At 65.4% G+C, this 15,231-nt stretch overlaps 2 protein-coding genes and 1 long non-coding RNA gene across 3 annotated transcripts; 2 read left to right on the plus strand and 1 right to left on the minus strand.

Annotated features, from left to right (window-relative positions):
* The first annotated feature begins 313 nt into the window (after nucleotides 1-313).
* PAN2 (poly(A) specific ribonuclease subunit PAN2) lies at nucleotides 314-11,186 on the plus strand. The gene is made up of 26 exons (XM_034071450.1): nucleotides 314-400; nucleotides 1,089-1,379; nucleotides 1,931-2,100; nucleotides 2,186-2,306; nucleotides 2,392-2,469; nucleotides 2,544-2,811; nucleotides 3,651-3,993; nucleotides 4,659-4,755; nucleotides 5,436-5,555; nucleotides 5,775-5,894; nucleotides 5,962-6,090; nucleotides 6,175-6,374; nucleotides 6,470-6,612; nucleotides 6,836-6,942; nucleotides 7,356-7,454; nucleotides 7,535-7,608; nucleotides 7,813-7,990; nucleotides 8,071-8,208; nucleotides 9,307-9,366; nucleotides 9,437-9,527; nucleotides 9,683-9,840; nucleotides 9,919-10,062; nucleotides 10,241-10,420; nucleotides 10,526-10,619; nucleotides 10,735-10,932; nucleotides 11,004-11,186. Exons 2-26 carry the CDS (start codon nucleotides 1,098-1,100, stop codon nucleotides 11,036-11,038), a joined length of 3,627 nt encoding a protein of 1,208 aa, XP_033927341.1. The 5' UTR covers nucleotides 314-400; nucleotides 1,089-1,097; the 3' UTR covers nucleotides 11,039-11,186.
* LOC117437307 (uncharacterized) lies at nucleotides 9,620-10,916 on the minus strand. Its single transcript, XR_004550426.1, has 3 exons — nucleotides 10,737-10,916; nucleotides 10,559-10,638; nucleotides 9,620-10,414 (listed from the first exon to the last, which is right to left on the minus strand). It is a non-coding gene; the product is annotated as an uncharacterized lncRNA (long non-coding RNA).
* A 442-nt stretch (nucleotides 11,187-11,628) lies between the features above and the next one.
* CNPY2 (canopy FGF signaling regulator 2) lies at nucleotides 11,629-14,953 on the plus strand. The gene is made up of 6 exons (XM_034071512.1): nucleotides 11,629-11,702; nucleotides 12,253-12,427; nucleotides 13,225-13,340; nucleotides 13,689-13,886; nucleotides 14,308-14,404; nucleotides 14,645-14,953. Exons 2-6 carry the CDS (start codon nucleotides 12,328-12,330, stop codon nucleotides 14,686-14,688), a joined length of 555 nt encoding a protein of 184 aa, XP_033927403.1. The 5' UTR covers nucleotides 11,629-11,702; nucleotides 12,253-12,327; the 3' UTR covers nucleotides 14,689-14,953.
* The last annotated feature ends 278 nt before the right edge of the window (nucleotides 14,954-15,231 follow it).

A 15,231-nucleotide genomic window follows, 5' to 3' on the forward strand; every position in this document is an offset into this window, starting at 1 on the left:
GCACGGATAGGACACGATGGGTCACTGTGGGTCACTGTGGGGCACAGTGGGGCACAGTGGGGCACAGTGGGGCACAGTGGGACACAGTGGGGCACGGATGGGACAGGATGGGTCACTGTGGGTCACTGTGGGACACAGTGGATGCTCGGGCGCAGCTGCAGACACGCACACTCAGCTCCGTTCGGTTCCACCGCTTTTTGTCCCCTCCGCCGCCCCGTCCCGCACACGCCCCAGCCAGGCCGCTCAGTCCCGCCCCGCTCGGGCGCTGATTGGCCAGCGCTCGCGGCTCTGCGTCGCCATTGGTCCGCCGGTCCCGGGGAGCGCGCCGGTGCAGCGGCAGCAGCGCGGGGGGCGCGGTTGCCATAGCGACGGCGGCGGCGCCGGCCCCGGGCCCAGCTCGGTACCGGAGGGCGCGGGGGGGTCTGGGAAGGGGGCGGGGCCTGCGCGGGCCCGTCCGGGGCTGCGGCTGCGGCGGGGACCGGAGATAACGGGGGTGGGCCCCGAGCCGGGGGGGGCGGGGCTTGGGGGGTCCGGTTGGCCGTGGGGGGGCTGCGGGTGCTGCCCCGGTGCTACCGGTGCGGGTCTGGTGCTGCCGGTACGGGTTTGGTGTTACCGGTGCTACCGGAGCGGGTCCGGTGCTGCCCCGGTGCTACCGGTGCGGGTCTGGTGCTGCCGGTACGGGTTCGGTGTTACCGGTGCTACCGGTGTGGGTCCGGTGCTGCCCTAGTGCTACTGGTGCTACCGGTGTTACCGGTGCGGGTCCGGTGCTGCCCTGGTGCTACCGGTGCTACCGGAGCGGGTCCGGTGCTGCCCTAGTGCTACCGGTGTTACCGGTGCGGGTCCGGTGCTGCCCTAGTGCTACCGGTGCTACCGGAGCGGGTCCGGTGCTACCGGTGCTGCCGGTGCGGGTCCGATGCTGCCCCAGTGCTACCGGTGCGGGTCTAGTGCTGCCCCGGTGTTACCGGTGCTCCCGGTGTTACCGGTGCTACCGGTGCTGCCGGTGCTGCCGCCGCCCGCAGCCGGTGCCGCCGCCCGCAGCCGGTGCCGCTGTTCCGCATCCACACTGTGTTCCCGTCTCTCCTCCGCAGGTTCCCAGCATGAACTTCGAGGGCCTCAACCCTTCCCTTGCAGACTATGCTGCCCCCCTGCACCCGGCGCTGGAGCCGGTGCTGGACCCACACCTGCCCCCGAGCCTGCTGCCCAGCGTGGAGCTGGACACCGACGGGGTCCCCCTGGAGGCGCTGCCGGTGCCCGACCCCGTGCACCTCATGGAGGGTGTCTACAGTGAGCTGCACACGGCCGTGTCCGAGGTGGGGGTGCCTGTCTCCGTGTCCCACTTCGACCTGCACGAGGAGATGCTGTGGGTGGGGAACCATGGGGTAGGTGCCCATGGAGCCCCTGGGGTGTGAATGGGAGCAGGGTGTGGGGTGGGATGGATGGAGGGGTAGGTGCCCATGGAGCCCCTGGGGTGGGATGGATGGAGGGGTAGGTGCCCATGGAGCCCCCTTGGGTGCGGGTGGGAGCAGGGTGTGGGGTGGGATGGATGGAGGGGTAGGTGCCCATGGAGCCCCTGGGGTGCGGGTGGGAGCAGGGTGTGGGGTGGGATGGATGGAGGGGTAGGTGCCCATGGAGCCCCTGGGGTGTGAATGGGAGCAGGGTGTGGGGTGGGATGGATGGAGCGGGTTGGGATGCTCCAGCCAGGCTGGAGCAGCTGCTCCAGTGAAGGGGTCCCTGCCCCTGGGTCTGGATGAGCTTCATTCCCCTTCCAACCCAACCCCTTCCATGGTTCTATGAACCTGCCTGAAAAGGATGAATCCAAGTGGGTTTCCAAGCCCCAGGGGCAGGAAGTGTCCCTCTTGCTTGGGGTCAGTGCATTGCACCCTATGTTGGAGGGGGGGGGGGGTCTCACTGCTGTCCCCGGTGCCTCCAGGGCCACGCCACCTCCTTCTTCGGCCCCACTCTGGAGAGGTATTCCTCCTTCCAAGTGCACAGCAGTGATGACATCCGGCAGATCCAGAGCCTGGAGAACGGAGTCCTCTTCCTGACCAAATCCAACCTCAAGTGCATGTCCCGGGGCGGCCTCATCATCTTCGACTACCTGTGAGTGCCTCCTGCATCCTGGGCTGGGGGGGATGCTCCCAGCCCCGTGTGCAGTGTGGCTCTATGGGGATGCCCTTTGGTGCAGCATGGAGGAGTCCGAGGACATGCACAGCCTCCTGCTGACCGACAGCAGCACCCTGCTGGTCGCAGGCCTGCAGAACCACGTCCTGGAGCTGGACCTCAACACGGTGCAGGAGACGCAGAAGGTGCCGGGGGCTGCTCGCTGCCATCGGGAGGTGCCTTAGGCCTGGCTTGGGTCCCGCTCAGCCCCTCTCTTTGCCTCCTGCACAGTACACGGTGGAGGTTCCTGGCATCACCATCATGAGGCAATCGAACCGGTTCTTCTTCTGCGGGCACTCCTCAGGGAAGGTGAGCGCAGCCCCAGCTCAGACTGGGACCCACTGGTGCTCCGGCAGCTCCAGCACCCTCATCCTGCCCCCCAGGTGTCCCTGCGGGACCTGCGCACCTTCGTGGTGGAGCACGAGTTCGATGCCTACTCGGGCAGCCTGTCTGACTTCGATGTCCATGGCAACCTGCTGGTGACATGTGGCTTCTCCAGCCGCATGAACGGGCTGGCCTGCGACCGCTTCCTCAAGGTGTATGACCTGCGCATGATGAGGGCCACGACCCCCCTGCAGGTCCACATCGACCCCTTCTTCCTGCGCTTCATCCCCACATACACCTCCCGTCTGGCCATCATCTCACAGACAGGTTGGTGGGTGTGGGAGCTGCCCCCACTGTGCATGGCAGGGGCAGATCACAGGGGGATGGAGCTGGGTGAGCACGGGATGGGGTTAGGTGTGCATGGGACAGGATTGGGTGTGCAGGGGACAGGGTTGGGTGTGCATGGGATGGGGTTGGGTGTGCATGGGATGGAGCTGGGTGTGTATGGGACAGGGTTGGGTGTGCATGGGATGGAGCTGGGTGTGCATGGGACAGGGTTGGGTGTGCACGGGACAGGGTTAGGTGTGCATGGGACAGGGTTAGGTGTGCATGGGACAGGGTTGGGTGTGCATGGGACAGGGTTGGGTGTGCATGGGATGGAGTTGGGTGTGCATGGGACAGGGTTGGGTGTGCATGGGATGGAGCTGGGTGTGTATGGGATGGGGTTGGGTGTGCAGGGGACAGGGTTGGGTGTGCAAGGGACAGGGTTGGGTGTGCATGGGATGGAGCTGGGTGTGTATGGGATGGGGTTGGGTGTGCAGGGGACAGGGTTGGGTGTGCAAGGGACAGGGTTGGGTGTGCATGGGATGGAGCTGGGTGTGTATGGGATGGGGTTGGGTGTGCATGGGATGGAGCTGGGTGTGCATGGGATGGGGTTGGGTGTGCACGGGATGGGGTTGGGTGTGCATGGGACGGGGTTGGGTGTGCATGGGACGGGGTTGGGTGTGCATGGGACAGGGTTGGGTGTACATGGGATGGGGTTAGGTGTGCATAGGACAGGATTGGGTGTGCATGGGACAGGTTGCCCACCCAGTTCCCCCACACGAGGGCCCTGGTGTCCCTGCCTATCCCCCAGTGCCATGTGTCCCTGTGCCCCTGTCCCACAGGCCAGTGTCAGTTCTGTGAGCCCACCGGTCTGGCCAACCCCGCTGACATCTTCCACGTGAACACTGTGGGTCCTCTGCTCATGACCTTCGACGTGTCAGCCAGCAAACAGGCGCTGGCCTTCGGGGACTCGGAGGGTTGTGTGCACCTGTGGGCTGACAGCCCCGAGCTCACCTTCAACACCTACTCACGTGAGACGGACTTCGCGCTGCCGTGTCTGGTGGACTCCCTGCCGCAGCTGGACTGGAACCAGGACCTGGTGCCGCTCTCGCTCATCCCGGTGCCGCTCACCAGCGACTCGCTGCTCTCCGACTGGCCGGCCGCCAACGCTGCCCCGGCGCCCCGGTAATGCTGCCCCGGTAACACTGCCCCGGCACCCCAGTAACACTGCCCTGGTAACACTGCCCCGGTAACACTGCCCCGGCACCCCGGTAACACTGCCCCGGTACCCGGTAACACTGCCCCGGTAACACTGCCCCGGTAACACTGCCCCGGTGCCCCGGTAACACTGCCCCGGTAACACTGCCCTGGTGCCCCGGTAACACTGCCCTGGTGCCCCGGTAACACCGTCCCGGTACCCCGGTAACACCGCCCCAGCGCCCCGGTAACACTGCCCCGGTACCCCGGTAACACTGCCCCAGCACCCCAGTAACACTGCCCCGGCACCCGGTAACACTGCCCCGGTAACACCACTCTGCCCCGGCACCGTTCCGGCCCTCGGGAGCAGGGTTGCTCCAACATGGGGCTGGTGCTGCTGGGATGGAGCTGAGGTGCTGAGGGGCAGGACCCCATCCCTGTCCTCTTGGCTCCACTCTGCCCATGGGGAGCTCTTGGGGGGCTGATGAGGCTCTGGAATAGGGTCCCGAGGAGCTGGGGCTGCCGCAGCCCTGGCAGTGCTCAAGGAGCCGCCTGCTCCCATGTGAGCTGTCCCTGCCCCTGACACGGACCCGTTCCAACCCAAAGCATCCCCTGGCTCCATGCTGGTCCCTGAGCCCTGTGCTGTTCTGCAGGAGAGCCCCCCCCGTGGACCCCGAGATCCTGCGCACCATGAAGAAAGTGGGGTTCATCGGATACGCCCCCAACCCCAGGACCAAGCTCCGCAACCAGGTACCTGGAGGGGATGGGGGGGGATGGGGGCAAGGGCTTCCCCTGAGCAGGGGCAGTGCCTGAAGGCAGCGCTGGAGACCCCCTGGGGCTGCAGTCCCTGCTCCGGGGGAACCCCCTCAATGGTAACTCACTCTATGGGTAACTCACTCCATGGGTAACTCACTCTATGGGTAACTATGGATACTCATTCTGGGGGAAACTCCATCAATGGGTAACTCAGGTTCTACTCTATAGGTAACTCAGTCACTGCTCTATGGGTAACTCCCTCCGTGGGTAACTCACTCTATGGCTAATTCACTCTATGGTTAATTCACTCTATGGGTAACCATCCTTGCTCTATGGATAACTCACTCAATGGGTGACTCAGTGCTCTGTGAGTAACTCATTCTGTGGGTTGCAGCTTTGTGGGTAACTCACTCTATGGGTCACTAACTCTATGGGTACCTCACTCTATGGGTACCTCACTGTGTGCTCAGAGCTCTGAGCTCTCCCTGCTCCTGGCACGTCCCTGACCCCTGGGGAAGCACTGCTGAGCACCAGCCCTGCCCTCAGCCCCGCTGTGATTTCCCAGTGACAAGGCCCATTCCTGGGTCATTCCAGGCAGCAGGAGAGCCCAGGCCGGGCTCCCCTTCACCTTCGGGCTCCCCTTCACCTTCAGCCTCCCTCCCTGTGCCCTCCAGATTCCCTATCGCCTGAAGGAGACGGCCACAGAGTTCGACAGCTTCAGCCAAGTGCCCGAGTGCCCCCGAGGCCGGGAGGAGGAGCCACATCTGTACCGGGTGCCCAAGAAGTACAGGAAGGTTGTGTCTGGGGCAGGGAAGGGGCTGCAGGGGAGCCCTGAGCATGGGCTGCTTCCCATGGGAAACACCATATCCCTGTGGGAAACACCATATCCCTGTGGGAAACACCATATCCCTATGGGAAACACCATATCCCTATGGGAAACACCATATCCCTATGGGAAGCATCTGCAGGTGGAGTGAGGAGGTGTCTGCTGACCCCATTGGGTCTCTCCTTAGGTCACCATCAAATACTCCAAGCTGGGGCTGGAAGACTTTGACTTCAAGCATTACAACAAGACCTTGTTTGCAGGCCTGGAGCCCCACATCCCCAACGCCTACTGCAACTGCATGATCCAGGTGGGAGATGCCCCCCCCGGCCCAGGGGGGCTCCAGGCCCTGCTCTGACCCCCCCATCCCCTTGCAGGTGCTGTACTTCCTGGAGCCCGTGCGGTGCCTGGTGCAGAACCACCTGTGCCAGAAGGAATTCTGCCTGGGCTGTGAGCTGGGTTTGCTCTTCCACATGTTGGACCTGTCCCGAGGAGACCCCTGCCAGGTCCGTGCCAGGCTCAGCTCCAGCGCCAGCCCCAGCCCCTCCTGTCCTTGAGCTCAGTGATGGCAGCTCCGGCTCCATCCCTAGGGAAGCAACTTCCTTCGGGCTTTCCGCACCATCCCGGAGGCCTCAGCACTGGGACTCATCCTGGCTGACTCGGATGAAGCCACTGGGAAGGTGAACCTGGGCCGGCTGATCCAGAGCTGGAACCGGTTCATCCTCACCCAGCTGCACCAGGAAACCCAGGAGCAGGAGGGGCCCCAGGCTTACCGAGGCACTGGCACCACGTAGGTCCCTATGGGGTCCTCCAGAGCCGCAGCCTGGGGATGCTGATCCATAGGGATCACTGGCATCCTGCTGACCCTGGTGCTCTGCTCTGCAGCCCCTTTGGCTCCTCGGGGGGCTCAGTCATCGGGCAGCTCTTCAGCTGTGAGATGGAGAACTGCAGCATGTGCCGCTGCGGCAAGGAGACGGTGCGGGTGTCCTCCACGCTGCTCTTCACCCTCTCCTACCCCGACAGCACCGGTAACACACGGGGGGGGGTTAATGCTGCTCCGGTGCTGGGGGGGCTGCTCGGTGAGGAGGAGTCCATGGCAGCCCCATGGGTGTGCACCCAGCTCAGCTTTAGGGTGCCCGAAAGCAGCTTTGGGGCTTGAGCTTCTCATTGGGGATGGGGAGGGAAGGGTCCAGGGTGCCCCCAGGGCAGGGGTTGGGTGCTGGGAGCTGACCAGGACCTCGTTCCCTTCAGAGAAGCCAGGCAAGGACTATGAGTTCGCACAGATCCTGAAGCGCAGCATCTGCCTGGAGCAGAACACACAGGCCTGGTGTGAGAACTGCGAGAAGTACCAGCCCACGGTGAGCCCCCAGCACCCCATGGGGGATGGGGACAGGATGGGAGCACCCCATGGGGGATGGGGACAGGATGGGGGCACCCCATGGGGGATGGGGACAGGATGGGAGCATCCCACAGGTGATGGGGAGATGCTGTGAGCATCCCATGGGCAGTGCAGAGATGCTGGGAGCATCCCATGGGCAGTGCAGAGATGCTGGGAGCATCCCATGGGTCTCCATTGGGGAGCAGCCTGGGGGTGCTGGAGGTCTGGCTCCTGCACACTGTGGGGTAGGTCCTGGGATGCAGCTCCCCAGGGGCAGGACCCTTGTTCCCTGCAGCAGCTCCAGCCCCAGGGCACAGCCAGGGGGGGAAGCCCTAGAGCAGCATGTGCCCAAGCGGTGCTGAGCTCCATGGCTTTGGGTGCTGCCCTGCCCAGGTCCAGACCCGGAACATCCGCTGCCTCCCTGACGTCCTGGTCATCAACTGTGAGGTGAACAGCTCCAAGGAGGCTGATTTCTGGAGGACACAGGCTGAGGTGGGTGCTGAGCTCCCCATGGGCACCCATGGGTGCTGCTCCGGAGCTGGCCTCAGGCCCATGCTGTGCTCCATTACCAGTTCGCCTTCCAGAGGGCCCTGATGAAGAGAGGCTTTGACATCCCCAAGGGCAAGGAGCTGTCCCTTGGCGAGTGGTAGGTGCCTGTGCCCCACACCCGTGGGTCCCGGAGGGTGTGGGGCAGACTGAGCCTGGATCTGCCCTTGGGCCCTTCCCTTTCCATAGCGGCACCAGAGGCAGGAGCATCCCTTGGCCTCTCCCAGCTCCTGGCAGGGTCAGGATGGATCCCAGCTGACATCCCAGGCTCCTCAGCTCAGGTTATCTGTGTTTCTCCATGCAGGAAGGAGCTGGGGAGCCCCGAGCAGGGGCACCCAGGGCACCCAGGGCACCCAGGGCACCCAGGGCACCCGTACCCATCCGTGGAGGAGCTGAAGAACATCTGGATCCCACACGCCATCAAGATGAGGCTGAGCAAGAGCAAGGAGCTGGATGTGTGCAACTGGAGCGAGCAGGAGGAGGTGAGGGCTGAGGAGCTCCTCGGGGTCACCTCCCTATGGGGCTGTGGGGAGCAGCAGATGCATTGAGCTCAACCCCACAGCTGAGCCCCACTGAGGACCCCGACTCGGTTTATGTCTATGACCTGATGGCCACCGTGGTGCACATCCTGGACCCGCGCACTGGGGGCAGCCTGGTGGGACACATCAAAGTGGGAGAGACCTATCACCAACGGAAGGAGGTGAGGAGCCCAGCACGGCTGCTGTGGGGCTGCCCCATGGGGCAGGATGGGCTCCGGACCCACTCCCGGTGCTGCTGTGGGGCTGCCCCATGGTGCAGGATGGGTTCCGGACCCGCTCCCGGTGCTGCTGTGGGGCTGCCCCATGGTGCAGGATGGGCTCCGGACCCGCTCCTGGTGCTGCTGTGGGGCTGCCCCATGGGGCAGGATGGGCTCCGGACCCGCTCCCGGTGCTGCTGCTGTGGGGCTGCCCCATGGGGCAGGGTGGGCTCCGGACCCGCTCCCGGTGCTGCTGTGGGGCTGCCCCATGGGGCAGGATGGGTTCCGGACCCGCTCCCGGTGCTGCTATGGGGCTGCCCCATGGGGCAGGATGGGCTCCAGACCCGCTCCTGGTGCTGCTGCTGTGGGGCTGCCCCATGGTGCAGGATGGGTTCCGGACCTGCTCCTGGTGCTGCCCCATGGTGCAGGATGGGTTCCGGACCCGCTCCCGGTGCTGCTGCTGTGGGGCTGCCCCATGGTGCAGGATGGGTTCCGGACCCGCTCCCGGTGCTGCTGCTGTGGGGCTGCCCCATGGTGCAGGATGGGCTCCGGACCCGCTCCTGGTGCTGCTGCTGTGGGGCTGCCCCATGGGGCAGGATGGGTTCCGGACCCGCTCCCGGTGCTGCTGTGGGGCTGCCCCATGGGGCAGGATTGGCTCCAGACCCGCTCCTGGTGCTGCTGCTATGGGGCTGCCCCATGGTGCAGGATGGGCTCCGGACCTGCTCCCGGTGCTGCTATGGGGCTGCCCCATGGTGCAGGATGGGCTCCGGACCCGCTCCCGGTGCCTCAGTGCAGGGCTCCGGTTCTGCCATGGCACCTCCCACTGGTTCCTCCCTGTGCCTCCCGGTGCGATGCCGGCACCAGGAATTGCCAGCGTGTGCCAGGGCCACATCCCTGCCCTCGGTGCAGCTCTGCCCGTGCAGCCCCAGGCTCCAGCCCCGGGCAGGGATTTCCCCTGTGTGTCCCAGGCAGGGTGGGGGTTCCCACATGGCATCCTCACATCCCCCTTCCCTGGTAACGGGGCTGTGGAGTCATTGCCTGTGCCTGGGGGCTCTGCCGCAGGGAGTCACGCACCAGCAGTGGTATCTCTTCAACGACTTCCTCATCGAGCCCGTGGACAAGGTGAGTGTGTGTGGGGTGCGGCGGCCGTGGGTCCCAGCCCCACATCCTGTGTGTGCCCCCGTGCCCGCAGTGCGAGGCTGTGCAGTTCGACATCAGCTGGAAGGTCCCAGCCATCCTCTACTACGCGCGGAGGAACCTCAATGCCAAATACAACCTCGTCAGTGAGTTGTGGGCTGGGAGTGGGGCACTGGTGGTGGTGGCTCTGCCGTGGGGCTCAGCCCCATCCCCATCCCCTGGCAGTCAAGCTGTGGGTTGGGAGTGGGGCACCAGTGCTGGCTCTGCCATAGGGCTCAGCCCCATCCCCATCCCCTGGCAGTCAAGAACCCCATTGAGGCCAGTGTGCTGCTGGCGGAGGCGTCGCTGGCGCGCAAGCAGCGCAAGTGCCACGCTACCTTCATCCCACTGCTGCTGAGTGAGATGCCACAGGCTGGAGACCTGGTGGGGCTGGATGCTGAGTTCGTCACCTTGAACGAGGTCAGGTCCCTGGGATGGGGTCAGGGGCACTGGGGCAGCCCCATAGGGTGGCTCTGAGCTGCCCCATCCCCACCGCAGGAGGAGGCCGAGCTCCGCAGCGATGGCACCAAATCCACCATCAAGCCCAGCCAGATGTCGGTGGCCAGGATCACGTGTGTGCGCGGGCAGGGCCCCAACGAGGGCGTCCCCTTCATCGATGACTACATCTCCACACAGGAGCAGGTACAGGAGGTCCTGCCTGGACCCCACAAGGACATGGACCCGTTCTGCCCCTCCTATGGGGTCACAGGAGGGACCAGGTCCATGGAGGGGCACCCACGGCAATGCCAGCACCCACCTTGGGATGCTGGCAGGGCAGGAGGGGAGGCTGCAGCCGTCCCATGGGCTCTGCTCCCGGCAGGTGGTGGATTACCTGACCCAGTACTCGGGGATCAAACCTGGAGACCTGGATGCCAAGATCTCCTCCAAGCATCTGACCACCCTCAAATCCACATACCTGAAGCTGCGTTTCCTCATCGACGTGGGGGTCAAGTTTGTGGGGCACGGGCTGCAGAAGGACTTCCGAGTCATCAACCTGATGGTGACCGTGGGCACCGGGGGGTCGGTGTGGGGCTGGGAGCTGGCGGCAGGGCCAGCGCTCCCCCTGCCCCGCAGTGCTGGCAGCAGGACAACCTCTGCCCTATAGGTGCCCAAGGACCAGGTCATTGACACCGTTTACCTGTTCCACATCCCCAGGAAGAGGATGATCTCCCTGCGCTTCCTGGCCTGGTACTTCCTCGGTCAGTGCTTCAGTGTTGGCTGCGGGACGAGGGGCTCATCCCCCTGACCCCATCCCTGACCCCATCCCTAACCCCATCCCTGACCCCATCCCTAACCCCATCCCTGACCCCACAGACCTCAAGATCCAGGGTGAGACCCACGACAGCATCGAGGACGCGCGCACAGCTCTGCAGCTCTACCGCAAGTACCTGGAGCTGAGCCCACCTGGGGCCGAGCCCGAGGACTTCCGCAAGGTGCTCAAGGGGCTCTATGAGAAGGGCAGGAAGTTGGACTGGAAGGTGCCGGAGCCTGACAGCCAGAGCAGCCCCAAGCGTAAGGCTCCCCCTTCACCCCCCCCCGGTGCCCGGTGCCCCCCATCCGCTCACTGTGCTCTGTGCCCGCAGATGGGGCCGTGTTCCCCCCGGTGCTGGCGCTGTGACCGTGCCCTGATGGAGCCGGATCCACATGGACCTGGACCCCGCAGCGCGGACGGGGCTGACCCCGATCCCTGCCCCGGGGCCCGGTGCCCCGGGACCCCCTCCCCCTGCCGGTACCGGGATTGTTACCCCCCCCCCGCCCGCCGGACCGGGCGCTGTCATAAAGCGGCTCTGACACCGGCACCGGCGCCTCGTGCTTGGATCCGGGACCGGGACTCGAACCCGTGGCCTCGGGGACACGGCCGGGGGGGGGGCGAGGGGGCGGAGTCAGTCGTAGAGGGGGTGGAGCCACCGAAGGCCACGCCCCCTGTGGACCGAGCGCCACGCGGCCCGGGCCCTGGCAGTGCGGGGTCCTCAGCGCTGCGCCCGGGTTGCCCGTAGCGCTGCCTGCGGCCGGGGCAGCCCTGCCGCGGGCTCGGAGCGGCCCGGACCGGTCCTACCGGTTCCTCCGGTCCGCCCGGCTCCTCCGCCGCCGCCTCCGAGCGGCCTCGCCCCGCGGCGGGGCGGGAGCAAGGGGGCACCGGGACAGGCGGCGCCGAGGGCAGCCCCGGGGAGCGAGGGGGGGAGAGCGGCGCGGAGCGGAGCGGGGGGGGCTCGGCCGGGCCCGCGGCTCCCGCAAGGCCCTGAGGGGGGGGGGGGCTCGGAACGGGATCCGGAGGGGACCCGGTAGGGAACGGGATCCATAGGGACAATGGGGCTGATGCTATGGGGGGATCCATAGGGACAATGGGGCTGGTGCTATGGGGGGATCCATAGGGACAATGGGGATGATGCTATGGGGGATCCATAGGGACAATGGGGCTGGTGCTATGGGGGGATTCATAGGGACAATGGGGATGATGCTATGGGGGATCCATAGGGACAATGGGGCTGGTGCTATGGGGGGATCCATAGGGACAATGGGGCTGGTGCTATGGGGGATCCATAGGGACAATGGGGCTGGTGCTATGGGGGATCCATAGGGACAATGGGGCTGGTCCTATGGGGGGATCCATAGGGACAATGGGGCTGGTCCTATGGGGGATCCATAGGGACAATGGGGCTGGTGCTATGGGGGATCCATAGGGAGAATGGGTCTGATCCTATAGGGGGGGCTCCATAGGGGGATGGATCTGATCCTATAGGGGACGGGGCTCCATAGGGACAATGGGTCTGGTCCTATAGGGGAGGGGGCTCCATATGGGGCTCTGTTTGATCCTATGGGGGGGCTCCATAGTGGTCTGGACTCAGCCTTCCCCTGAGGCCCCCGAGCAGCGCTGGAGCCGCCCATGCCCACAGCTCAGCCCTGAGGATGAGGGGTCACATCCTGCCCGTGCTCTGCATGGGCCTGGCTGCGACCCTGCTGCTGCCCATGGCCGGGGCCCGGCGGAGCCAGGACCTGCACTGCGGAGGTGGGAAGGGATGGGATGGGATGGGAAGGGATGGGAAGGGATGGGATGGGATGGGATGGGATGGGAAGGGATGGGATGGGATGGGATGGGAAGGGATGGGATGGGATGGGATGGGATGGGATGGGAAGGGATGGGATGGGATGGGATGGGATGGATGGGATGGGATGGGAAGGGATGGGATGGGATGGGATGGATGGGATGGGATGGGAAGGGATGGGAAGGGATGGGATGGGATGGGAAGGGATGGGATGGGATGGGATGGGAAGGGAAGGGATGGGAAGGGATGGGATGGGAAGGGATGGGATGGGATGGGATGGGATGGGATGGGAAGGGATGGGATGGGATGGGATGGGATGGGAAGGGATGGGATGGGATGGGATGGGATGGGATGGGAAGGGATGGGATGGGATGGGATGGGATGGGAAGGGATGGGATGGGATGGGATGGGATGGGATGGGAAGGGATGGGATGGGATGGGATGGGATGGGATGGGAAGGGATGGGATGGGATGGGATGGGATGGGAAGGGATGGGAAGGGATGGGATGGGATGGGAAGGGATGGGATGGGATGGGATGGGATGGGAAGGGATGGGATGGGATGGTGGGGATGGGATGGGATGGGAAGGGATGGGAAGGGATGGGATGGGATGGGATGGGATGGGATGGGAAGGGATGGGATGGGATGGGATGGGATGGGAAGGGAAGGGAAGGGAAGGGAAGGGAAGGGATGGGAAGGGAAGGGAAGGGAAACGATGGGACGAGGGCCAGGCAGTGCCATTGACTGCAGTGTCCTGCAGCTTGCCGGGCGCTGGTGGATGAGCTGGAGTGGGAGATTGCTCAGGTGGATCCCAGGAAAACCATCCAGATGGGCTCGTTCCGGATCAACCCTGACGGCAGCCAGTCCGTGGTGGAGGTGAGACCTGTCCCGGCTGTTCCTGAGCACTGCCAGGGATGGAGCATCCCAACCTGCTCCGTTCAACCCATCCCAGTGTCCCAGCACCCTCACAGGGAAGAGCTTCCTTATCTCCAAGCTGAGCTCCCCCTGTTCCAGTCTGAACCCATCACCCCTTGTCCCATCGCTCCAGTCCCTGCTGCAGGTCCCTCTCCAGCATCCTTGTACCCCCTCCAGCTACTGGAAGCTGCTCTGAGCTCCCCACACAGCTCCTCTGCTCCAGCCCCAGTGTTCCCAGCCTGGCTCCTATGGGAGCTGCCCATCCATGGGAACACCTGCCCCATCCCAAGCCTGTCCCCACTGCCACAGGTTCCCTATGCCCGTTCTGAGGCTCATCTGACGGAGCTGCTGGAGCGCGTGTGTGAGAAGATGCAGGAGTATGGGGAGCGCCTGGACCCCAGCACCCAGCGCAAGAGCTACGTGCGGGTGCTGTCCCGCGACGGGACCAAGCTGGAGCTCTCGGGGGTCACCATCGATGGGGACGTGACTTCCAGCCTCAAGTTCGCGGTGGGTCCGGGGCTGAGCCCCCCCCAGCTCTGTGGGTCTGGGGCTGCTCCGTGGGGCTGGAGGCTGCTCTGTGGGGCTGGAGGCTGCTCTGTGGGTCTGAGGCTGCTCCGTGGGGCTGGAGGCTGCTCTGTGGGGCTGGAGGCTGCTCCGTGTGGCTGGAGGCTGCTCTGTGGGGCTGGAGGCTGCTCTGTGGGTCTGAGGCTGCTCTGTGGGTCTGAGGCTGCTCCGTGGGGCTGGAGGCTGCTCTGTGGGGCTGGAGGCTGCTCCATGGGGCTGGAGGCTGCTCTGTGGGTCTGAGGCTGCTCTGTGGGTCTGAGGCTGCTCCATGGGGCTGGAGGCTGCTCTGTGGGTCTGAGGCTGCTCTGTGGGGCTGGAGGCTGCTCCGGGAGCCGGCTCTGACCCATAGCGGCTCCCATTGCAGTGCGAGAGCATCGCGGAGGAGTACGAGGATGAGCTCATTGAGTTCCTCTCACACGAGGCCGACAACGTCAAGGACCGGCTGTGCAGCAAGCGCACGGGTGAGCCCCGGGGGTCCCTGTCCCCCCCAGACCCCTCATCCCAATGGGGCAGCCCCCGTGCGGCTGCCGGCACAGCCGGGGCCGGGTTTGGCTCTGCTCCATGGCCCGGTGCCTGCCCGCAGGGCTATTTCCAGCTCACAAACACCGGGGTCAGGCCGTGCCGTGACCTTTGTGCTATCCCGGTGCTGAGCACGGTGCCTGCAGGTGGTGCTGAGCCGGTGCTGTCCCTTGGCCCCACAGACCTGTGTGACCACGCGCTGCACATCCCGCACGATGAACTGTGACCTCCACGGACCCTCTTGCTGCACCGGATGCACCGGGACCCTCGGCGGCACCGGAGCCGCCACAGCCGCAGCCCCACCGGGGCTCTTGGCCTGTTCATTGTGCCCATGCGGAGCGGGGGGCACCGGGGCCCTGGCCCTGCTCCAACCGGGACATTCCAGGCACGGACCTGCTGCCGGTGCCGGGGGGGGGGCACCGGGACCCCCCCTTGTGCTGCAGGCAATAAAGGGGCCGCACGGTGCCCGTGCCGTGGGCCCAGTGAGGGCAGGGCTGGCTCCGGTGTGTGCGGGGCAGGGGGGCCGGGAGGTGCCGGTGACAACCGCGAGGCCCCACGGGTGTGTGGGCACCGGCCATGGCGGGGGGGTGGCTCCTGACAGGCGCTGGTCAGCCCATGGCATCAGGGTACCCATCACCCAGTGTCACCCATGGCACCCATTGCCATGTGTCACCCATGGCACCATGTGTCCCCTATCACATGATGTCACCCATGGTCCCATGTCACCTGGTGTCACCCACAGTCCCATGTGTCACCCATGGCACCATGT

The sequence above is a fragment of the Melopsittacus undulatus genome, chromosome 21 (assembly GCF_012275295.1).
Source record: "Melopsittacus undulatus isolate bMelUnd1 chromosome 21, bMelUnd1.mat.Z, whole genome shotgun sequence".
In the NCBI taxonomy this organism is placed as follows: domain Eukaryota; kingdom Metazoa; phylum Chordata; class Aves; order Psittaciformes; family Psittaculidae; genus Melopsittacus; species Melopsittacus undulatus.